This window comes from Equus quagga, chromosome 14, assembly GCF_021613505.1.
Source record: "Equus quagga isolate Etosha38 chromosome 14, UCLA_HA_Equagga_1.0, whole genome shotgun sequence".
NCBI lineage: Eukaryota > Metazoa > Chordata > Mammalia > Perissodactyla > Equidae > Equus > Equus quagga.
Genome location: NC_060280.1, coordinates 46,940,326 through 46,965,413, shown reverse-complemented (window position 1 = coordinate 46,965,413; position 25,088 = coordinate 46,940,326). Strand labels below are relative to the sequence as shown.

Below are 25,088 nucleotides of genomic sequence, written 5' to 3'. Positions count from 1 at the left end.
TGTATGACCTTTAGAATTATGGTTCCCTTATAGGTAATGTATCAATTTTCTCTAGCTGTTTTTAAATTTTCTCTTCATCTTTGGTTTTCAGAAGTTTAATTATGATGTGCTTAAACATGGTTTTCTTTGTATTTATCCTGTTTTGTGTTTGCTGAGCATCTGGAACCTGTAAATTTATGTTGTTGGTCAAATTTGGCAAGGTTTTGGCTGCAGTTCTTTCTCTGCCTAATTTTTTCTACTTCTTCTGGGACTCCAATTATCTGTATATTAGACGTTTTGATATTGTCCCACATGTCCCTTGGGCTCTGTTAACATTTTTTCAATCTCTTTTCTCTCTTTTTCATATTGGATAATTTCTATTGATTTATCTTCAAGTTTCTGATGTTTTTCTCTGTAAATTCATTGTCATTATGCTCAGCCAGTGAATCTTTTTGTTTTAGGTATTGTATTTTTCTTAAAATTTCCATTTGTATCTTTTTTTATGTATTTGATTCCTCTACTGAGTTCTACTATCTTTTCATTGATTACAGTATTTTTCTTTACTGCATTTAACAGTTATGTTAGCTGCTTTAAAGTTATTGTCTGATAATTCCAACATTTGTGTCATCTGGAATTCAGCCTCTCTTTATTATCTTTTCATTTGAGAATAGGCCCCATTTTCTTAGTACTTTTTATGTCAAGTAACTATGAATTGTGTCTTTGGCATTATAAATATTGTCTTAGAGTCTCTGTATTCTGTTTTATTGCTCTTCAAAGTGTTGATGCTTTTGTTTACCATGAAATTAACTTGGTTTGAAACAAACAGAAAATTTTGTCTTCCTTATCCTGGGTAAGAACTCAAATCTTGCTTTAGTTCTTTTATCTAGAAGACTAGGATATTCCATTTTTGGTTCTTTTTATCTGAGCCACATGCATTCTGCCTTTATGTTATTCATATCAAATTAGGGCTTAGTCAGAGATTGTCTGAGTTTATATACAGAGTCTAGAGTTCCCCTCTCAGATTCTCTTTTTTGGAATTCCTGCCTCATTCTCTAGCTGCTTTGTACTCCCTCCTCTTGGTTCCTCAGGCCCGAGGGATAGCGGGCTTTCTATATGAGTTTTTGCCACCCTGCACTGCACCACAATTTTGGTCTGTCCAGAGGTCAAAGCCACCAAAAATGGGAAACTCACTCTGTCTTGATCACTTCCTAGACATTTTTGACTTTGCATGCTTCTGTTCACTCTCTTGACTCCTCAAGTACTTGTTTCTTTATTTTGTCTATTTTATAGCCAGTATCTGTAGAAAGGCCAGTCTGTTGGGAGTTTACTTCTCCATTCTAGAAGTGGAACTCTCCAAACTAAAGTAATCAAAAAATTAAATTTTGGGACAGAAATAATTAATTATAAAGTTTATGCATGCTTGATCTTTCCAAGGATTATGTTGTTGGCACATGTGTTTTAAGAGAAGGAGAAGTATCCCTCTACTTGTCTATTCATAACTCACCACGTTACTATCTCAAGAGAAGTTTCCTTATTCTTTTTATTTTTTTTAAGTTGGGCACTTGAGCTAACATCTGTTGCCAATCTTACGTTTTTTTCTTCTTCTTCTCAAAGTCTCTCTCCCCACCCCCCACCCCGTACATAGCTGTATATTCCAATTGTAGGTCCTTCTAGAGGTTCTGCTATGTGGGATGCCACCGCAGCATGGCTTGATGAGTGGTGCCATGTCTGGGCTCAGGATCCGAACCAGTAAAACCCTGGGCTGCTGAAGTAGCATGCGTGAACTTAACCATTCAGCCATGGGGCTGACCCCTAGAAGTTCCTTATTCTGATTCAGATTATCTAATAAACAGCCTCTGACAAACTGACAGACAACAAACCTATAGATCCCAATCCCAAACCTATAGAAGCCACTCAAATTGTGGTTCACCAACCAGTGCCTGTACATGGACTATGTGTTGCCTGTCTATGATGAGATGAGAATAGAATTGAGAATATGTGTTTAGAAACTTTCATGCAACTTTTACAGAGTAATTGTACATCTGTTAAATATTTTTTAAAAAGTGGCCTTGTATTTACATGCCTTTGGTTTTTCTTAAACTTCATTTTTCTAGTAATTAACTTTGCTTATTTTTAAAAAAGCATTGCTTGGTAATGGTTTGGAAATTAAAAACAAAAACACTGCTTCTTCCCGTAGTAATTTGAGAAACACTAGCCTAGATTTCAAATAAGAAAACATCTTGGAAAGATCTCAAGTTAACCATTTAACAGGAGAGATGAGCCTAGACTGTAATTTGATTATAGCAATAGTTCCTGAATGGCCTGGGATAGGCTAAAATGTTCTTTTAAAAGATGAGAAAACTGATTGCAGAAAGTCCTAATCAAGTTGATTTCTCTTGGGTATATGACATAGCAGCCAATATGTCGGAGAAGAATTCAGTACTAATTTAACTTTCAGCTGAGATTATTCTTTGCTAGTTGTTCACTCTGAGAAGTTACTGTTTTAGTATTTAGAAGTAAAGCATTAAAACTCAGAGGAAGAAGAAATAATAATAGCAACAGACCCATTTACTAAGAACCTACTGTGTAATCAACTCTGTATAGAGAAAAACAGCTCTTTATGTGGAATATATTTTTATTCCCATTTTAAGAGATGAGAAAACTGAGTATCGGAGAATCTACTTAATCAAAATCATACAGCAAGTAAGTGACAGAACCAGGATTCCAATTCAGATTTGTCTAGTTCCAAAGTCTCTACACTTACATTACTGATCTTTACTAATCACCAAATAGATCCATACACAAATTATTACATCATCAGGCAGACAGTTTCAAGTGCTCTATTAATGCAGTGCTAGAAACGAAGGGTAACAGAAAGTATCTGGGTCTCCCATTCAAGGATTCATCAGTCTTCATCAAACTTAACTGGGAAAAATTTATGTCAAAGTATCAGACGACAGTCACTCAGCATTTTGGAAGGCAGGTAGGGATGGAGCAAATTTTTTTATGAATCACTGTAGATGTGTATGCTTGTTATGTGTTTCTGACTCCCTATCCTCTTTGCCTATCAGAGGAGTACAGTTAAGGTCTCTTTAAAAATGATAGAAATAAAAACCACTGTTTGCCGTCCTGTCCTTACCGAGCTGGAGAAGGGAAGAGAAAGGCTAAGCCCTTTGCGCTTAAACACATACTCATTCATTTTAATAAGTACTCTAGCTTATGCTGAACACAACTAAGCTGGGCTGTTCTTCTGTGGAATGTACTTGCAAGTCAATATTTCACTGGCCCTATACCTTAAGATTTTCTTAAAAACATCAGTTGTCAGTATAAATTAAATCTAGTTTAAATCAACATAATTCTACTTATCCCAGCAAGAAAGTTTTCAAAAAAATGATTACTTGTCTAATTTTTCCCAGAAATAATCTTTGCATAATTTTACACCCCATACTTGATGTGCTTGGGATTCAGTCTTAAATCAGAAAAATTCCTTTATGGCATCCTTTCTATGTCCTTCCTGTATCCTCTGTAACAGAAAATTACCAGCGGAAGCATTTCCTCTTCACCCAGTTCCTGTTCTCTTATCACAAGTCTATCCCTCTCCCCTCCCTTCCTGCCCTGCAGGAGAATTTGAGAAGGCGAGGAAAGATTGCTAAAAGTTTGCCCTCTAGCCAACACCACTGCATCCAGTAGTCTATGTCTCTAATTCTTTTTGCATATTTTTCAGTTCCCTCCCCATTTCCTCTTCGCGTGGACGATGGATTAACGCCAAATTGTTTTTCCCCTACAGACACTTCCAGACCACACAGACTTCAAACCAAGTCATAGTAGGCCTGAAAGTTTCAGCTTCTTTTCTAGCGCCCTTTCTACAATGCTGGGCCAGGGGTGGAAAGGAAATAAAAATGATGAGCATTAATTTTTTTTCTACCTGTCCTACACTTTCCCCATTACCCTTCCCATACCAATCACTTCTTGTCTGCCACCCTTCCTCTATCTTCCCCTCCTACAGCTACCATTTATTGAAGTTGTGTTAGAAACTGTTTATATACATTAGTCCATTCCATCCCCAAAACCCTTATGAAGTAGGTAGCAATACTAATAGCTAACATTTGAGGGCTTACTATGTGTCAAGCATTGTTTTAAGCATTTTATATGTATTAACTCATCTAATCTGTGAAGCTATTATTTTTCTCCCTGTTTTACACAGAAGGAAGCTGATGTTCAATGCCTGCATTACACTGCGAGTAACTGGCAGAGGGAGGATCTGAATCCATGTCTAACTGGCTCCAAAGCAGCCCTGAATCATTATTTAATTAATAATTATTTCATCATTATTTTCAGCCCCTAATCTGGTGACACTTTGCCATCTCATCTCTCGTATCCTCATCCTTTATGTGCCCCTAAGTTCTCTTCCTCCCTGCCTGACCCCCACGTCCCTCTGCCCCTTCATCCTACTGTTCGCCCACATTCTTTTATTACCCTGTCTTCTCACCTTCCTGGACCCCCACATTCCAGTCTCCATCATCTCCATCCCTCAGATCCTCGTCTCTTTCTTCTCTTATTCCTCTCTCTTAGACCTAAAATTTCCCCTCCTTCCACGCGGTCCTCGTTCCTCCCTTCCTCTCACCCCGGGAGCCGTCACCTCCCGTCCCAGCGCCCAGCGCGTCGGGCAGGCCCCGAGGGGCACCGCGCCGGGGTCCTCCCGCTCTCCGGCAGCCCCCGGGCGCGGTGCAGGCTGGGGGAACATGGCCGCTTCCGGTCTCCCTCCCGGGCCGGTCCCGGCCTGACCGCGGCTCCTGCCCGGCGCACTCCGCCCTCCGCTCCTCCCGCCCCGCAGCCTCGGAGGTCGCTTCTGCCTTTCCCTGCCACTGCCCCCGCCGCGCCATGGAGAAGAGCTCGAGCTGCGAGAGTCTTGGCTCCCAGCCGGCGGCAGCACGGCCGCCCAGCGTGGACTCCCTGTCCAGGTAACCCGGACACCTAGGGCTCCGCCCAGCGTCCGAAGGAGATGGAGAGGGGCCGGGGACCCGCTGGGTGGTGCCCCAACTCGCGGACTCTGGTTCCAAAGGCTATGCCGGAATTCCTTCCCTTGGACTTGGGAACCACTTCTTCCTCCCTCTCCGGGGCTTAGAGGCTGGGAAAAGGAAGGTTAAAACTCACTGCTGCTTTGTCGGCCCCTCTACCTTTCGTATTCCGGTATCATTTTATCTCCGGTTGAGGTAGCCCCAGTTCATTACTTTCTCTTATATCTCATTCCTTCTGAAATCATTTTTTGGACAGCCCTTCCCCCACTCTCCCCCTCCCCCATTTCCTCCCTGCCATCCTCTCTTTATCACTCTTTCCAAAACCATCCTCTAGTCTTTCTTCCATCCACCCTTATGTCTTTGGTTTTTGGGTTCTTGCCACCGTGTCTTCTCTTTCTTATCATTTCACTTCCATAAAGGAAATCATTTACGATTTTCCCTACACTCTGATTCTCTGCCACCACCAACTTTGCTTAAAAATGTATATAAAAATGCCCACTGTGCGTCTGTTTTCTAGATCCTTCAGCTGAAAGTTATTATCTAGGAATCTCAGTGCTCCTTATCCCCGAGTGAATATAAGTGGTAGTTTTCTTCCTTCTTGAGCTACCGGTTCTCCAGGTTATTTCTCTTCTACCAGATGGAATTTTTTTTCCTGGAAATTTGAGGAGGACTTTCGTATGCAGCTTTGCAGAGAGCTGTTGTAAATATTAATTAGACATGTTTTAGATGCAGTTTTTTTCTTTAGTTTGAAAACAGTGATTTAAAATTTTATTAAGAAATAGTAGAAGACCTGTATTTGTTTTATAGCCACAATGAAATCAGGTTCTTTTCTATTGAAAAACAGTCTCATTAGAGAGTTGTTAGATCCTAAACCGCTGTGCGAAACACACAATTTTAATTTTTTCCCCTGAATAAAAGTTGCTCTGTCTCTTTTAATTCATTCTGGACTCCGCCTAAATGTGGGTGATACTGTCATTTTTTTCCTGTTGCCGTTCAGGACGTCATTGGGAAACCGTTAGCTGATCCCATCATTCTAAATTAGATTCTTTTCCTATATGCACTCATAGCAACCTGTCCACCCCTTTTTCACGGTCGTTAACAAGCACAGTGTAATTGCTGGTTTGTCTTCTCTACTAGGCTATAAGCTACTTGAGGACAAGGACCGTATCTTACTCATTGTCATATCCTGAGCATTTAACAGAGACCCTGCATGTCAGAGGTGCACAATAACCTTGTTTTGAATTTGTAGATTGAAGTATCCAGGAGAGAAGACTTTTTCTTTGCGTTTGATTATGTATATTGTACATTTGTCTCAAGTATTGTTTGAGTTCTGTGTTTACGGTTCTGAAATTTAGAAAGCTGAGGATTTATTTAGCTGTAAAATCATTCAGAAAACACGTTGGAAAGTTATAATTTTATGGGAAAGTTGCAGATGCCAACTATGGTTCAGAGTAGAATGTAAAGAAAACAAACGAGGCAACCAATAATCACATCCAAGTGTGAGGATTCAGAACCACAGGAGGCAGCACAGTCTGTTGGAAAGAAGAAAGTACTTGAAGTCAGGAGGCTCAGGCTCTTCAAGACCCTGGCTGAGCTAGCTATTTGGCCTGTATCATTTAACCTTTCTAGTCTGCAGTTTTCTCGTCTTTTAAAATAAGGGGGTTGACCTAGAAAATCCGTAAGGCACCTTGGAGCTCTAAAATTCTACCATGCTTTATCTTAATGGCAATACTTACTAAGTTGAATGCATTCTTATCAATTACTAAGATATTCCCTTGACAAATAACCTTTGCTATGGATTTTTGAAATCACACGAAATAAATGTCTGTTATCGTTACAAATTAATGTACCTCATTGTGCCACTTGAGCACATTTATTTTCTAAAAAGAAGAATGCTCAGCAACTTTAAAGTTTATATATGTATTTTAACTTATTGATAAAAATTATGTTATTGACATGAATTTGAAAAAATTAAGAACTCCTTGAATTTTGACTACAGTGTGTTAGCTTCTTCTCTGGACAAAAATCTAAGTATGATTCTCTACTTTCCACAGGAGAATGCCAGCTTTCATTCCTTTACTCCGGAAGGTAGAAAAGTAACATTTATTGAATGTCTACGGTACAATTTACTGTGCTAAATTCTTTCATAGCTTTTATTTCATAAATTATTACACCTGTTTGTGACACTTTCTTTAATTAACAGTGTAGAATAGCTGTGTTGTAGACTCTTGTTAGCTTAAATCGAAACTTAGTCTAGGCTAACTATCACAGGTGAGTCTAATACACAAGCCAGGTGTAATACACAACGATGGTTATAAAAGGCTAAGTAGCTATCTAGATTTTTTAAGCTTCTACTTTTTTTATCCTATGATAAAGCAAAACACTGATGTTTGAACTATATTTTCTCAACCTTTTGCAGAAATATCCCCCTTAAATTGTAGTTTATGTTTATGATTTCTGTTTTATACAATTAGGAAATTATCAGTTTTTATTTAGGAAATTGCCTTGTGAATTTGTTTTGACAAAACAATGCTGCTGCAAAATAATACTTAATAATACTATTCGGTGTGTTACAGATTGTCTTTTACACACTAGATTGACAAATTTCTGCTGAGTTTAGCTCCAAGGAAAATTATTTATGCAAAAAATTGTGTTGGCTTCCTATTTGTTTGAAAATGGAAACTATGTATCTGCATCTTTCTTTTCAGTTTAGAAAAAAGACTTCAGTCAGATTTATAACTGAAGTTTGTAGTATACTCATCTCTAATTTCTTCAGGTACTTCTATGAATTCAGGTTAAATACTGTGTTTAAATGTGTTAATTTTTAAGATGTTTTACAATCCTGGGAAGTAGGAAAAACGTAAATCTGAAAAATAATACACTACCTCATCTGATTGCCCCCTTTTTTGGAAAATGACACACTCCACTGAAGTTGGATGACTGGCTCTTCTGGGATCTGTAGTTCACACTAAACAGATGTTGAGTCTTGATATATGTATATATCTGTAGTCAACTCAAAGTTGCTGTTGCTTCTAGCTTTGCCTTCTAGGTCATCATAGGCCTGATGCCTTTAGTCATAAAAGAGCAATTTTATTCTTTGTGTGATGTCCAGACAGCAGTTTCCTAACCAGCTATAGTTGTCATCTTGCATCTTTATGAAAAGTAATTTTCTTTGGTGAGTCCTACTTGTTACTGCCCTACTTCACTGGGGTAGTAGGTGCTGTTCAGCACCTCCTGTGTATCCTGCTGCTGTTCATTCTTCGCACATGTCCAGCCCCACAGAGAAAGAGTTCTGAAAAAATTCACTTCAGCACACTGATAATATGGCTGTATTCCTTAATTTTATTCTTGTTGGTCTTGCTCTGATTCTTGATATAAGTATGACTTATCTGGGATATAGATAAAACAATACTGTAGGCTAGATATGATAGCTAGGGTAGGCCTGAGCCTCAGAATTGTGTAAGTTATGCAGCAGAATTTGACACTATATTGGTAATATTCTGCCTTCTTAGTCTAGTTTTCAGGTTTTCAGTTTGTGCACTGTTATAAAATGTACTGCTTGAGTGGGTTTTTTTGATTTCTTTTTATGCATAAGCAAATACTAATATATCTAGTGCCTGATAGGTGCCCACTGAATGTTTGAATAAGGAAATTTTGCCCGAATGTTCACCCCTTGTCTTATTTGTTGTTTCCACTCAAAGGATTAAAAAGGGTTTTCTTCTGTTGCATTTGGCCTATAAAGTAACAATTTAACATGTCAAGAGGCTTCATACAAAAAAACATCAAGTTCAAGCTGAAGTGCCCAGTCCTATATATCTTCACAATATTTTGTTCCCTTAGCGTTCCATCTGCCACTCTTTATTACTTTGGTCTGTTTCTAACTTATCTTGTCATTTTATTTTATGTGTATTTCCTTCATTCTTTATACATCCTCATGTGCTGGTTATTCTGGGCACCACTTGTTTGTCTCAGATTATTTTGGTTTATCAGTTGATTTCTAGTCTATAAGCTCATTAGCATTTATGAGCATCTCACATTTACATTTACCTTAGATAAGAAAAATCAAAGGGGAGGTACACATAATATATTCAAAAAAGTAGTCTCCAACTAATTACATTTTTAAATTGCATGTCTTCCTGAATATTGTCATCATTTGAAAACAGCAAATCCTGGATTTCTGCATGAATTTTGATAGTACTTAGAGCCTGAAGAGGTAGAAGAGTCTCTAAGATTTCTAAAACACATTTAATTGCAACTTCTCATCTCTAGTTTCATCCTCAAGGTCACTTAGAGGTGACATGTTGATAGGAAATGTGCTTTTGGTTTGTTTTTCCAGTAGTGGTGATGGATTTGCGTCTAATCACACATTCTTCCCCATTCCTCTTGTTAGTCTTGGCGTGTCTTCTGAAGCAACTGGCCAGGATTAGTGGTAGAAACTATAGCTACAGAACAAAGTGAAGCTAACAGGTTGAACCTCCAACCTTGGCCTTATTATTGGCACCTTGCATCAGATATTGAACGTGTCGGTAGTCGAAAAATTACTTTGGATTTCATTATTCCAGGAACCTAGAAGAACTTTAAAGTTCTGTTAGATAAGATCCATTATTGTGAACTAATTAGTGATTATTGTGTAAAGTTTTCTGAAAGAACGTTTAAAGAGAATAATTACTAATCAAAAGTATGCTAGTTAATACAAGTTAATTCTAAAGCATATGCTATCGTCAGTAGTCTTCTATTAATGTAGATCAGTAGTTCCCAGAGGGGTGGAGCCAACAGTTTGTGTTTTAGCAAGTCCTCCAGGTGATCCTGATGCATGCTAAAGTTTGAGAACCACTGCCTTAGGTCTTTTACTAATTGTTGCCTGGTAACTTCATCAATATTAGTCGAAATGGACTAAGTTAAGGCCTAGGTTAGAGCTGCTATAAGCCTATTACTTGAAAGCATTTTTGTAAAAATATTGGCTGAAGTAGGAGAGGGTAAAAAATCGTCTCTTGTAGTTTTATTATATCTGATTTTTAGGAAATTTCCTGAGGTCTTTTCTTTCTTAGGCATGAGTAGCACAAATCAAGAATACACGTTTTAGGCTTTTTCTTAAAAATAAATTCTTGATGAGATACAATAGTGGTAACCTGCTTTTTTAAAAAGTATTATAGAGAAGTAATTCCAGGGGGCTGTCACCTGAACCAGTAAAGCCTGGATTATGCCCAAGGGAAGGAAATAGCCCAGATGCAAATGTCCAGAAAGCAGTAAGTTGATTTTGGAAAACTGCCAGGTTAATGCTATTGTATTCAGAATCTCTGGGGCCAGGCCAAAGGTTGTAAGTAATTCAGGAGTTGACCAGTAGGAATTCTCTAGATTTTAGTATGGAATATTTTCTCTTTTTAAGGAAATTAGTTTTGAATAGGTAAAGCCCTTGCTGTCTTTGTACCTACTGTATGATTTAGTTAAATCAGTGGATAGGATTAAAAACTGTTGGGAGGTGATAGGCAAGGAGAGGGAGTGATTTGATAAGCCTGCTTTCCACAGGAAGTCAGGTTAAAAATAGAACTATAAAAAAAGAAAAGATTGGTACAGGGTTATTAAAATTAAAGGGACTTGAGAAGATGCCCTCTTAATGAAGATAATAACCTCAGTTCCCTTTCCTGTAGCTTTATTACACAGAACTAATGGTGCTTATTCCTCTTAATGTGTTTCTATATATGTACCAATGTTGTCATCACTACAGACCACTAATGAGCAAGCTTCATAATTCTTCCTTTCCCCAAGTACATAGTACCCATGACTAATTGCTGATGAATTTTCCTTCTTTCAGACTCTTACTAGATGTGTTTCACTCATGAGCTCTTTAAATACTTTTTAGCCTAGATTAAATAAGGGAAGATGCTATGTTTTTAATGTAATAAAAATTAACTTTTAAAATGTGTTTTCATCTATATGCTTCAAAAAACCTAAATTCTGATACTTGGAAAACTCTTCTTTCATCTTTATTTTTTTTTAAGTTACAGCTTTAGGTTTAGTAGAGTATAACAGAAAATCCAAACTAACTACGGCTTAAAACAGAGATAATTTTATTTTTTCCCACAGAAAAGCCCAGAGATAGTCAGTACAGATCTGATATAGTGGATCTGAAGTATCAAGGACATAGACTCTTTCTAGCTTAGAGTATCCTACATTCCATTGTTACCTCATGAACCAAAATTGCTGTTGGAGCTCTAATCATTCTAGTCAATAGGAAGGAAAGAAGAAAGGCATGTTCCCACTCTTCAAAGGATACTTTTTAAAGTCACTTATAGTCTTTTAAGTTTATATCCTCTTGGCCAGAAGGTAGTCCCATGGCCTTACCTAGCCACAAGGAAAGTAGTCTCTTCTGGGAGGCCTTGTGCTGAGCTAAAAATTGGAGATCCTGTCTCTAAGGAATAGAAGAGAACGAGTATTGAAGACAATCAGCAGCTTCTCCATGGTATACAAATGGGTCATTTTAAAGCAAGGAGGACATTTTCCAGTTAAAGTCCACAGCACTTCTCTTATGCCAGAGACATTCTTAGGTTTGCAATTGCAATGATCAAGATAGAAGATACACTGAAAGAGATCAAGATAGAAGATACAGTGAGAGAGAGAGATGATATATTGTAGCAGACCAAAAAAGAGAACTGTATCTTGGAACACTCTAAACTCTGAGTTTTTAAACTTTCTGCTTTTTTTTTAATGTATTATCTTGGGCCAGATTTTTATAATCCTCATCTAGGACCATAAAATAAAAGGGATACATTTAATAATTGCCAGATCATTAAGTGAAAGGCAAATAGAAATCCAATGAAGAATGATCAGCTGTGCTATTTCATTTGAAGAGTTCAAGGAATTGTGTGGTAAAGCCCTGTGGTGAGGAGGAGGATGGGTTTCACCGCTTCTCCTCTGCAGTTTGGTGTTCGTTTCCAAGCCATGTGTCCATGTGTTTTGTCTCCCCCCAGAATATTGCATAGGTTCTAGTTAGGTATTTTCTCTCATTTCAGTTCTAAGGGTTTGGTCTTCATATGGGAAATAAAGCTGGCCATTTTGGGCAGTCTTAGTTAGGAATGCTTTTGCCAATATTTATATCTTTGACCAAAAAATTTGATTGAAAATTCAGAGAAATCTGTTTTATGCATTTTTTGGTCACCTAATTTGAATATTAATATTTTAAGCATAAATGTCAAATGTAAGGTGTTTAATCATTTAGGGGTGAGTACAGGAGGGCAGAGAAGTCTTCTCTCAATTGATTCGGCATTATTCATTGTGCTCAGAGGTTTCAATAGGCAAGAGTCACAAATATATCGATCTCCTTCCTTAATAGAGTTGCCATTCCTGGTAACAGTACGTGAGCAGTTGTTCAATTAGGGCTTTGTTAGGAAGTTGTGCATTAGGAAAGGGGTAATAACTTTGGCTGATGATGGGCTAGTGACTGTAAGCCTTAATTTTCTTGAGCTGAGCCATATGCCCAGCAAAGGTCAAAAGTAAAATTTTATATGATACAAATGTCCTCTGTTACTGGTTATAATATTATAATATATATATATTATATAATTATATATATATATTTTATATATATTTATATAATTATATAATATAATTGGATAATATTCTTCCATTGTAACCAAAGGCAGTACATAAAAATATAAACAGCTGAGAGAGGCTTTACTTTTCAAGTCCTAGACAGTTGTCGTAGTAATAAATGAATAGTATTAATATTAACAATCACAACCATAATATATAAATAATGTGAATAATAGCACTTAGCATTTATTGAGTGCTTACTGTATGCGGGGCATAGTGTTAAATCCCTGGTATGCATTTTCTCATGAAATCCTCATAATTGTGTAAAATAAACAGTATTATTGTTTCATTTTACAGATGTGAAAACTGAAGATTAGGGAGAGCAGTTTGACTTTGGAACCCAAGTCTGTTTAACTTCAGGGTCTATGTGCTGTAAAGAACTGATCATACCTGAAGATCTGGTGACCCAGGCCCAGCCCAAAACTTGACAGTCAGAGGGGCAGTCTCAGGACAGGTTGATTGGGTGGTAGTGACAACAAAATGTGTTTCCCTGACTGGCTGCACTGCTGAGCTGGAGATGGAGAAGGTACACAATAAATTAGCGAGTTCAGAGTGTCTGTCTTTGGAGAGAATTTTCTCTAGCTTTGAATCTTTTTTTCTTCCGACAGAAAATAGGATGGTGTTTTTCCTTTACCTGTTGATTAAGAGGATGGTATCATTTTCATTCAAAAGAATAGTTTTACATTTTGAACATCAGATAAATTATGGAGCAAGTAAACATGATGCCAAAGCCTCCTCCCGCCCCTCCCTCCCCCACAGGCTTTACAGAATAATTTAGAATACTTGACCATAGGGTTCCTTAAATATCTGAATGCCCCTAAGTTCCTTTGTGTTTGTTTACAGTTAATGTGTTAAGAGCCATTGACATTTGAAGATCATCAGAAGTGAAGATAAAACATCTCAAAAATTATAATGTAAGTGAATGGGAAAATGGAAATAAAAGATGGACAAAAGTTAATGTTGCCAACAGTATTTCTGGAATCCATGTATTACCCCAAATGAAATTTATGGATGTGAGTAACCACTAGCTTCAAACTTCAGTCCTAATTCCAAGTCCCAGTCCTTGAAATTCTGTGTTCCCTTCTACCTGGGGAAAATACTCACTAAGTTTTAGTCATCAGTAATTTTCCATTAGAATTCTTTTGGTTTCCATGTACTGTTTTTTTCCTTGTCCTCCTTAGTACCTTGTAGTTTGACAAGGGCTCGTGTTACATTTAAAATTTAATGTGTGTAGATTATGAGGTTTTCTCTTTCCAGCTGATGATGTATTTTTACTGAATTTTAATTTTACTACTTTCTGTATGTTTCTTAGCCAAAAATATGACCAGTTATCTAGCTAGCCTCCTCCCTTCCTCCCTTCTTCCCCTTCTTTCTTTACCCACTCCCTTCCTCTCTCCCTTCCTGTCTTTGTCTCTATAAATACTTGTTTAACATCTGCTCTGTCCTGCACATTATGCTAGATCCAGAATTCCTAAGACGTTGGTGCTGAATTGAGTGATGTCATCTTTCTATACAGTTAGGGACATTAGAGGTTATCTAGTTAGTGTTTCTCAAGTGTGGCTGAGGACCACCTGCGTATTTCATTCCCCTGTGGTGCTTGGTGAACATTTGGCTTCCTAGATTCCAGCCCAGACATTCTGAATCACTGGGAGTGGGCCCAAGAATCTGCAAGTAAAGTGAGAACCACCGATCCAAAGATTCTAGTCCCGCTCTGTAAGTTTGCAGATGAGGGAACAGACCTGGAAAAGTTTTATAATTTACTTAAAGGCACAATACGTGTTCAAAGGCCAGGAAAGATTGATGATGTTTCCTCCAAAGTCACAGCTATTTGGTGCCGGAAGTGGTCTCCTGACTCCCAGTTCTAGACTTCACCAAGTCACGTCATGGCTTTTGTTGGGCCAGACAACTTCACTGTGCATGTGTAAAATCATAAGGTCCTGAAAAAACAACCAAAAAAATAACGGAAAAACATGGATGGTTTGTTTCTTCATCTTTAGTCAGCTATATGACTGATTCTGATTTTGAAATCATTGGGTGGAAAAAAAATCCCTGGTAGTCCAGGTAAAGGAAAAAGACTTTTTTCCCCGCTGTGTCACTATCCCTACCTGGCCTTTGAGTTTTATGCTGTGGAAAAGGATCTGATTTCATTTTTGAATGATGATAGCTAGCATAGTGCTTTGCGAATAGTAGGTGCTTGGACAGTTTACTGTTAGCGTTTTTCCTTTGGGTTCTATGAGATGCTGTTAGGAGTGGTTTTATTTGCTTTGTACAGAATCTGATGCTTTATATACCAAGCCAGAGACCTTAAATAATTGGAGTCATTTTATATTTATAATACTCCATTGTTGTAATTGATAGTCACAGTATCTCTGAGGGACTGAAATATTCTAAAGTATTTTCTGACCTGTAAGCGTTTGAATTAATTTTAGTATCGTGTATATTTTATATTGTATTATGTATGCTATATTGATAGTTACTGAATTGTAACTTTACATTAGTAAATGTAGTTATCTAGTTTTTTGAAATATTCTGTAATTCTCAAATTTACTAGTAAGTTTAACTACAAAATGCCATTACCCAGTTTTCTGGATAAGTTGGGACATGTTTTAATTGTAAGATTTTTAAAAAGTGACATTTTAAAATCACATTCATTTTTAATGTTTCTTATATTTTGTAATTATAAATTTTCTTTCTAGTACATCTTTTTCTGCTCTTTTTGCGACCACAACCTCAAAATCTTAAATATACTAGCTCTAAAAGCAAACCTTATCTATTAGGTAGTCTCTCTCGTTTTTTTATGTTGGGACACTAAAGTTAAGGGACTTGCTTAGGAGTGGAAGATTTATGAATGTTAAAATACACTTGTGAACAAACAGAATAACATTCTGTTTCTATAATAGAATTTGTGAAATGCTTTGAAAACTGTTGTGTCATACAAATATAGTGTACTATTATGATTACCACTATGATGATGATATGTCCACTGAGTTTCCTTATGATTTAATTGGAAATGTTTACTATTGTTTAATTTAAAATCAGAAAGAAAAATCCACATGCTTGTCGCTTGATCCCTCCTCTTATTTCTTGTGCTCGGATTTTACTGAGCCTTCTTTAAGCGCATGGTATTAAATGCTTTACATTTCTCTCTCACTATGCTAATCCGATCCAGGTTGATTCCTTGGACACTTAACGAAATACTCGGGAGGATGCTTCTGTGTTGGAAGACTTTTGTCAGCAATTTTCCCTGGGAAAAAATGGTGAATAAATGAATGAATGAATGTTCAGTATTATTCCTCAGTGTAATCAAAGTAGCTAATAGTCATGTTAGCACATTTTGCTGTGGTTTTTATAGTTAGAAGCTGTTTCACCTACATCATCTCAGCTGTGTCTCATAACAACCTTGTGAAGTAGGTCCTTATTTGACAGATGAGTAACTGAGGCTCAGAGAAGTGATATGATTGTCCAGCGTCCTCTGCTTATAAGAAATGGGACTGGAACTTGAACTTTGACTCTGAAGGTCATGCCGTTTCCACTGCCCAACATAAATCATAATATGGAAGTGTTGGAGTTTCATGGGCTATACATTTTGCTACTTAAAAGAAATCCTAAATACTGGAAAATTGATGACAGGTTCACCTTATCCGACCAGCCTAATTATTCAGTGCACACTTCTCTTTAGAAATCTGACTTACTTTTGCTACTCTTAAAATACTTACAAGAGATGCAGGTATCTTTTGGATAAAAGACTCTTTCTCAGCATGGTTACCAGTGTGTGCTGCCTAAAATTATTTGAATGTTTAAAAGAGTAGTAATTATGGTCTTTAGAAGTATATAGAACTCTATAAACCCCAAAAATATGCTGTGTGATATGATACAGCACCATGTAGTGAAAGGTCTTGATCCTTTCTTACTCCTGGGTTCTTTAGTTCTGATTCTACTTCTTAACTATGACTCTGGATGAGTCACTTGATTTCTCTGGGCCTGATTCCTTTATCTGGAAAAAGGATAAAATGATCCATGCAGCCCTACCTTTACAGCATTATTGTGAGACCTAAATATGATTAATGATGATGACAACAATAAAAAAAAAATAGCTAACACGTATATAGTGTGTACCATGTAGTAAGCACTGTTTTAAGTATTTTGCATATATTAATTCATTTAATTTTCCTAATAGTCATGGTAGGTATAAGAATTATCATTATCCTTACTTTATAGATGAGGAAACTGAGGCACAGAGAGGTTAAGTAACTTCCTCAAGGTCACACAGGGTGGTAGAACCAAAATGTAGTCTGAGGCAGTTCAGTCCCAGAATTGGTACTATGTAAGGGAGATAATGTGTATGAGAGCATTTTGACATTTGTGAAGGGCTATGCTACTTTTAAGTATTATTACTTAAAAAAAATTATTTAAAAAGAGATTTGTTTTCCTTGTCCTTATTATACAGGTAAAGAAAAGACAAAAACACACAAGAAAAAAGTTTCTTTTTAGGACTTAGGACTTTTAATAACCAACTAATCTAGTGAATAGGGAACAGTATGCAAAATTATGGAGGGATAAATCACTGAATGATGCCAATACATTAGATTTTTAATTTAACCTTTCCAAGCTAGGAGGAAAAAGAGACATTGAATGCTTCTCTTTTCTTACGGTATGTTTTAACTTAGCGACTGCAAAACAAAACAAAACACCTGTGTTAATTTCACTTACATGACTGAAATTTGTGCAGAAAAGTTATATCCCATTACGCTGAAAGGGTAGTGACCAATTAATAGTAATAATTATTTACCCTTTTCTTGGACAAACATAAGTATGTATCTAGATAGCCTGAAGAATGGATCTGTGACCTTCTGATTTTAATAATGAATTTAGATTTGCATGATAGACTGAGAAAAATTACATGTGAGGTCATTTATCAAGGCATGAATTCCCCATGTGTTTTCTTTATTTGTCCAGGTAAAAGTGTTTGTTGAACAAGCATTTACTGAGTAGGTCAACTCTCCTTCTTTAGTGTTTCTGACCTTAGACTTCAATTTGGGATGGAAGTGTTTGTTTCTAAAAGGAAGAACAATTTCAGAGTAGTGTGCTTTGAGCTCTAATAATCTTGCCAATTCTCAGTTTAGTATGACAGTTTTCTCAGCTACACTGATATATAAATAACTTCTCCCCTCTAGGCTACTTAAGAAGCCATATACACTTTAATTTCAGCTCTTGTCTGAGTTTGAATGAAGAGATTTTTGAAGGAGTTTTGAGAAATTCTTTTAAGGGGCTGCTGAGGGCATTGGAACTCAGGGTCTCTCCTACTCTCCAATTCTTATCCATCCCCCATGGACACATTCATTTTGGCCAGAATACTTTGGCTTTTACCTGTTCTGTTTATTTATATTTCCAGATAAGATCTTTGAAGAAACAATACTCTATGGGGAAAAAAAGACCTATGTAAACCGTTTTCTATGCAACCTGGCTTTTCAGACTTGCTGCTGCATTACCAAAGAATGTGCCCTGACTTTTAGTTTGAAATGTAGTTGATAGCCTAAAATAAAATAATACAAATTGAACTGTATCCAAGGTCACGTGTACCTTAGAACCTTGGGATTTTCCAGACCAAGTGCCAACATGCACCAGCTGTCCCAGAGCTCAAATCCCCTTTGTTTTTCTGAAGAATACAAAATGTAGTCTCTCATCTCTGTCAGTCAGATGCCGTGATGATAAGATCATTTATGCCGTCTCTTTTATATAATAGACTGGTTAATTTAAAAAAATTCGGTGTTCTCGTGTAGTGTTTTTAAAAGTGACTGTAAGCCGTCAATTAATTTGTTTTTGTTGTTTTTCTATTTTGTGTATCCTGCAAATATTCTGACAATAAGTCTTTTGTGTCCCAAATGCTTTATACACACTGCAGGCCTTTTATTATTTTTTTTTAATAAAATTTTCAGCAGAATGACTAATAGAGCATGAGCAGTGCTTATGACACTGCAGTCCATTGTGTAAGTATTGACAGCAAAATTTGCGTTCCTGGAAAAGCTCGTTCATAGTCAGAATATAGAACACATTCTTTAATGTTCTTGGGCAAACATGCTATGTATGTGTTGAGGACATTACTTATAAGAGAATACTTTTCAAAAACAACTTTTGCTTTCCGTGGAATACTGAAGAAAAATAAAATTGCAGTAGGAGTGAAGCCGTTTAAATAAGGCAAGTGGTTTAGATCTTATTGTAATGACTGTGGTCAGTAATGACTGGAAGTAAAGGAAATGCACCCTCTCCTGAGTCATCTGGAGGCATTTGTTTACTGGGATAGATGAACAGATAGGTGACTTGTTTCCAGGTTGTTTGGCATTAAGATTGTGTAATGGCTGGTATGTTTATCTGCGTGTCTAATTTTCAGAAACACTTTTTCACTTTTGCTAGAAATGTTTTTATTGGACTTTCAAATATTAGATGAGAAAAGTAAGAGGAATATAAGTATGTTTATGGCATCTGTTAGTGCTTGGATTGGGTTTTTCTGTTAATTATTGCAAAATACGTCCAGGTGTTAGTGTGATAACAATAAAATAATGATAATTCTGTTAGCAGACCAGCAGAGCCAGAGAGGGTCAATGCTTTGCTAATGGTTATATTGAAAAATACTGGTGATGGAATTGGTTTTGTGATTGAAACTTTGTGCCAGTCTTCTGCTTGAATCTATCAGAAATTACATAGTATGTGTGTATGCGTGAGGGGAGATGTGTGTGTGGGTGTGTGTTATATATATATAGCTAGATATAGATATATTTACATATATTTAAAACATTTCCCCCCTGATATTTGTGCTTTGCATTAAGTGATTCATCCATTAACTAAAATTTTTCTTTTTAAGTTTAAAAAGTTTGTACATTCAGTTATCTTAGTCACTTGGGGACATTTTACAGTGTAGATCTAAGTGAAAAGTTCTTTTGGGGCCAAGTGCTTCATTTTAATTCAATTAGTGGATTCCTTCTTAAAGAAAAAGGGAGACTCTTATTTCTGATTTCATTCTATTTTCCTTTCTGAGGAGGATCCTCTTGAATTTCCACAATGCTATTTGTTGAACACTTTCTACTAGTTAAGTATTTAGCACTGATAACTTTCTGTAGATGATGCCTTTTGATCTTTATTACACTCTTATAAGGTATCACTATCTTATTTTATAAAGAAAGAACTTAGAGAGATTAAGTAACTTGCCCGAATTATTATTTGCTAAGTGGTGAAACCAAGTCTCTGTGACCCTAAAGCTCCTGTTTTCCGCCACTAAGCAGTTCTCTGTCTGTTCTGTGCTTTGCGTTCCCTTCTGTGCTTCTGTTACATCCTTTATATCCTTTCATTCCCACACTTTACTATTAGGAGATAGTTACACATTGACATCTTCATTAGACTATAAGTCTCTTGAAGAAAATGAACCTGTTTTCAACTCTATCCACAGTACATTATATATTGATGGTGTTAGTAAATGTCTGTGGAAGAGAGGGGAGGGTATGGAAAAGGAGATTTAGGAAGTTCCTGCTCCCCAAATGGAGGGGAAGAGTTGGAAGAGTGGGAGGGAAGCTGGCTAAGAGGCCTTTAACTGGAGGTAGAGGTTCTTAGCCTCCACCCTTTCAAGGAAGCGGAGCGCTGTTTTGAGGTGTGGGAATATTTAGAGGTGATAAGTGAACCCCTGCTACCTAGAGACAGATTTCTCTGTCTTGCAGCCTTAACAGGGATTCTTGTAAGTTCAACAATATTTAGGTAAGAAGTACTTCTGTAGTAGCTACCAAAGTCATTTGTTTCAACATGATTTTCTTAATTGCAGGCTTTTAGCTTAATTAATTCTCAGGAATAAGTGCAACAACAACAACAAAATCTCCTACCTGAAACAAACAAACAAGAAAGGTGGAGAGTATATTATCTTATTTGATGATACTGTTTTGAAACGCATGTAGAGAGTAAGCATGTAGAGAGTAATTGGTATCCCCCTACCAAAATTAGTTTGTACAGCTGTGTTCACCTAAATGTTACACTTTGGAACATTAGAACTTTTGAGACCAAAAGGGTGGAAGAGTGTAGCAAAGGAAAAAGACATTCTGTTATAACAACAGCAGACCAGTAAATGGGTGGGAATGACTAAGAGTCAGATGACAGGATTTCTGTTTTGATCCTGTGGTGGAAAGGAAACTGTGTCACTCTGGCTGAGAGAGTGGCAGGGCCGTTAGAAAACAGAGTATTACTAGCTCTGGCCTCTCTTACGCACGTCTTACTCACCAGGAGCCTAAGTTCCATTCCTTCCTGTGTATCTGTGTGTGTGTGTATGTTCATTTGGTTATTTTGTGGAACCAGAAGTTAACATTTAAATAGTATTGAGTTGATTCTTTTTAATTAAGAATAAAGAGAATAATATAGTTTAGAGTGGAATGAGGAGTGGATTAAAGAGGGGAATTTTAGTGAGAGTGACTTCCCATTTACAAGGGCCACGGCTCTGCAAATGAGGATAAACGCGTTTGTGAACGTGAGTCTGCGTGTTTGTATAGTCTTTAACTGCTCTTCCTAAGGATAGATTGTGAAGCATAATTTAGTACATTAGAATGTAATTGCAGTTTTATTCTAAGATTTTGAGTCTCAGGAAAATGAGTCTACATATGAATAAATATGAGTATAAAGGATAATTTATACTATTAACAAGAATATTCCACAGTGCTGATTATGTTTTGATCCGTTTTGTTGCTTTTGAGCAAATATTCTCTCTGTAACAACTTCATTTCTAAAATCTGTGTTTTATTTATAATTTTTTTGATGTAGCACACTTGACATATGTGAATGAAGCTCTCAGTGCTCTTGAGGGCAAGGATCGTTTTGCCTACCCATGAGGTGTTAAGATTGTTTTGTTCCAAAGTATATGTACCTCTTCATGATTCTGAACCTTATTAATTGCTTACAGGTTATCCAGGGCCTGGGAATTTTCTGTTTGTTTATGGCTTATATATTTGAACCTTGTCAGTGGTTTTTTGTACCTCCATGAAAGGATTTATAGGAACGGGAGGGAATCATGATTACAGTTTAATTTTATTTCTTAATAGTAACTCTGATTAAAGGTTTGGGCAGAAAAGTGCCCACACTAATTGAAAATGAGGAATGCAATTTCATGATGTTGCAGCTTTGTGAGTGTGCTATGGGGAAGATTTATGTAGTATAGGTAAGAAGTAATGTTGATGGACAGGTCTTTGAATCACATTTTCAATTGGGACAATCGTTTATTTGTGTGTGTGTGTGTGTGTGTATATGGGAGGGGAGGGTTGGGGGCATTTTGATTGTCAAGAGGTGAAAAGGATACTAAAAATAATAAAATCCTTTTTAGCAAATATTTCCAGTGTTTAGAACTATAACTCTTCAATTCATTTGTAATCCTAGAATTTTATATTTGTTCTCAGGATCATAGAATAGTTTGTTTGAACTTTAGACCATCTTGTATAGCACCTCTGCCCCTTCAAGTCTTCCTTATGACTTGAATGTCATCATTGAATTGAGTTCATTGAATATCATTGAATGTTATCATTTACAAAGCCCTTGCTTCCTCAACACTTCGTGTTCCAATTTGGAGATCACTTCCATGATAAAAAGAGGCCTTGGATATAGGAAATGACCCTTTTTGTGGCCTGTCAATTAAATGGAATATGGATAATGGAGAATGATTGCTTAGTTTGGAAACATAGTCTTGTTTCTCATTTAGGCATGCATTGGGAAAAATCTTTTCTTGTGGCTGAGGGAGGTGGCATTTAGTGATTAAAGCAGATGCTATGGAACGGCTGTAAGTTAATTTGAATAGTAATACCACAATTCTTTTGATCTTGACTGAAATCTGTCTCTGAAACTGTTGTGAAACTAAGGGCCATTTAAAAAAGTATTTTTGGACCATGAACCCATGAATCTTTATGTCATCTTTTCATTTGTGTGCCCAAATTCTATACAATTTGGCTTTTGTTAAAAATGAGGTGAGGGGCCGACCTGGTGGCAGAGTGGTTGGGTTCTCATGCTCTGTTTCCGCAGCCTCAGGGTTCGTGGGTTCGAATCCCAGGCGCAACCTGCACACCGCTTATCAGGCCATGCTGGGTTGGCATCCCACATACAAAAAAATAGAGGAAGATTGGCACAGATGTTAGCTCAGGGCCTATCTTGCTCACCAAAAAAAAAAAAAAAAGAATGTGATTTTTTGGGGACATTTCCTGACTTTTCCACAAGTCTTTTATTCTTCGTAATGAGAGATTTGATCATCTCAAATATTTCTTTATTTAATGTCTTTCCCTGTAAATAAATTATCCTTTTAAATTATTTTAGTGTAACCAGGTCTGGCCTACTATTTTGTTGCTGTCATTTTTAATATAATGGGTGTGTTGTAAATGCTATTCTCTAAAGAGTTCTGATTTTTATTTGGGAAATTGCCTTGGTAAATAAGCGTTTATTGAATTTGTGCATTTTACCAAACTAGAAAACATAAACTTACTTGAAAACATTAGCAAAGAACCAGTAAGATGTAGCTGTGAATTAAAGATGAACGTGCTGAGGGGGGCGTATACCCAGGGAGTCATCCAGGACGAATGGCGCTAATCTAGAAAGTCTTTCTGAGAAGATACCTTGTTTCTTAGCCCTATACATATTTGTTTTTTGCTTTAAACTTAAGTCTTAAACATTTTAACAGTAACTTCATTTTCCAAATTTTACATTATCAGTTGCAGGATGCTGGCCCCTCCCTTCCCCCCTTTTTTAGCAGTAGTGTTTCTGTATAAAGAAATCTTACTGTTTAGACAGCATTTTCACATTATTTTCACTTGGTCTTTATAACTACCCAGAGAGATAAGAAGAGCAAGTATTTTTATCTCCACTTTGCAATATGAAATTGAGGCTCTGAGAGGCTAAATGACTTTCCATGATTTATGAGACCCAGTTTTTCTTTGTCTTCTCGTAGCTTATATGCATATGTCCTAGTTGGAGTGGGAGAGTAGTTTATCTATGTGTAAGCATTTCCCTGAGTGTCCCTTGCTTCATATTGTGAAGGTGCTTTTCGTATGGTTACATATAATAGTCCATGATTAAACACTTAACTGTAGACATCCTTTTTTTGGTCATGAAATAAAATAGTACACAGCATTTGCGATGAAAGCAGAAAGGAGGTAAGTTTCCAACAATGATTTAATAATTGAAACTCGTTGCTAGAGGGGAAATAATGAAATTTCCTATTCTAGAGGTTATTTTTGCTTGTCTGGTTTTAAATAAATTGTATTAAATTTTCCCTGGCAGAGACTATTTGATTATGGGTAATTTACCTCCTTGCTTCTTTAAGGATCAAATTGGTAGCGTCTCATTTGTTTTAAGCCTCCAGTCCTGTGTTTTACTTCATTCTGATAAACTGGAGTTCTCTGATCGCTGTAAGGGGTATCCTGTTCCACCCACCATTAGGTAAAAATAATAGTTTACATTGTTTTGGTGTTTCTGTTTGTCAGGTAATGTGCTAAACTTTTTGCATGCATTATTTTATTTGATCTTTATAAGTATGTGAACTGTTTCTGGCATATGGTAATCACTCAGTAAGTATTAACTAAATGGAGGAGACAGAAAATAAGTCAAACAAAAAGTATATCAGATAGTAATAAGTACTCTGGGAAAAATAAAGCAGGAGAGTGAATAGAGAATGGAGGTAGGTTTGGAGTTGTTTGCAGTTTTAAATAAAATGGCCAGAAAAGGTCTCACTAAGGAGGCAACATTTGAGCAAAAAAGCTGAAGAAAGTGAAGGAAAAAAAGAGAGTATTTGGGAGAAGAGAGTTATAGATAGAGATAACCAAAGTGGAAACTTGCCTGGTGTGTTGGAGGTACAGCAAGGAGTCTTGTGTGGTTCTAGTACAAGGGAGCAAAAGGGAGAATAGTAGAAGATGAGATCAGAGAGGTAAGGGTGGGGGCAGATTGTGAAAGGCCTTCCAGGCTACTTTAAGGACTCTGGCTTTTATTCTGAGTGAGATGGAAAGAGTGGAAGTTTTTTTGTTAGTGTGTGACCATATCAGATGTTTCAAAAGGATCATTCTGGTTGCTATGTTAGGAACTGACTAGGATGCAGAAGCCAGGAGATTGGCTTATAGGCACTTGGAATCATCCAGGAGGGAGATGATAGTGGTAGCTGAAGAAGTAGAGAGACGTGATTGGATACTGGACATGTTTTGAAGGTGCAACCAATAGGATTTCCTGACTGATTGAGCACATAGTGTAATAGAGAGGAGTCAAAGATTTTGGCCCAAGAAAGTAGAGAAGGATAGAATTACAATTTACTGCGATGTTAGAGGTGCTTTCAGGAAGAACAGTAGTTTGGTTTTGAGCATAGTAAATGTCCACCTGGAGGTGTTAAATAAATAGGTGATTGGAATCTGGAATTCAAGAGAGAAGTCTGTGATAGTGCTATAAATTTGGTCATCAACTTAAAGATGTTAAAGCTCTGAGATGGGATGAGATTATTCAGGAGGGAGGTGA

General features: G+C 36.9%; 1 protein-coding gene across 6 annotated transcripts in view; it reads left to right on the top strand.

Annotated features, from left to right (window-relative positions):
• Nucleotides 1-4,663: 4,663 nt before the first annotated feature.
• Nucleotides 4,664-25,088, top strand: part of MTMR2 (myotubularin related protein 2) — a 101,741-nt gene continuing 81,316 nt past the window's right edge. Inside the window, exons 1-2 of one of the 6 annotated variants that reach the window (XM_046684771.1) lie at nucleotides 4,665-4,940; nucleotides 13,431-13,501. Coding sequence is in view for 1 of the 6 variants with exons in the window: in XM_046684769.1 (XP_046540725.1) it covers nucleotides 4,861-4,940 (80 nt within the window). In the remaining 5 variants the exon portion in view is untranslated. Of the gene's footprint in view, nucleotides 4,941-13,430; nucleotides 13,502-20,859; nucleotides 21,088-25,088 lie in introns of those variants that run through there. The other 5 variants (XM_046684776.1, XM_046684769.1, XM_046684777.1 and 2 more) reach the window with 5 other exon arrangements.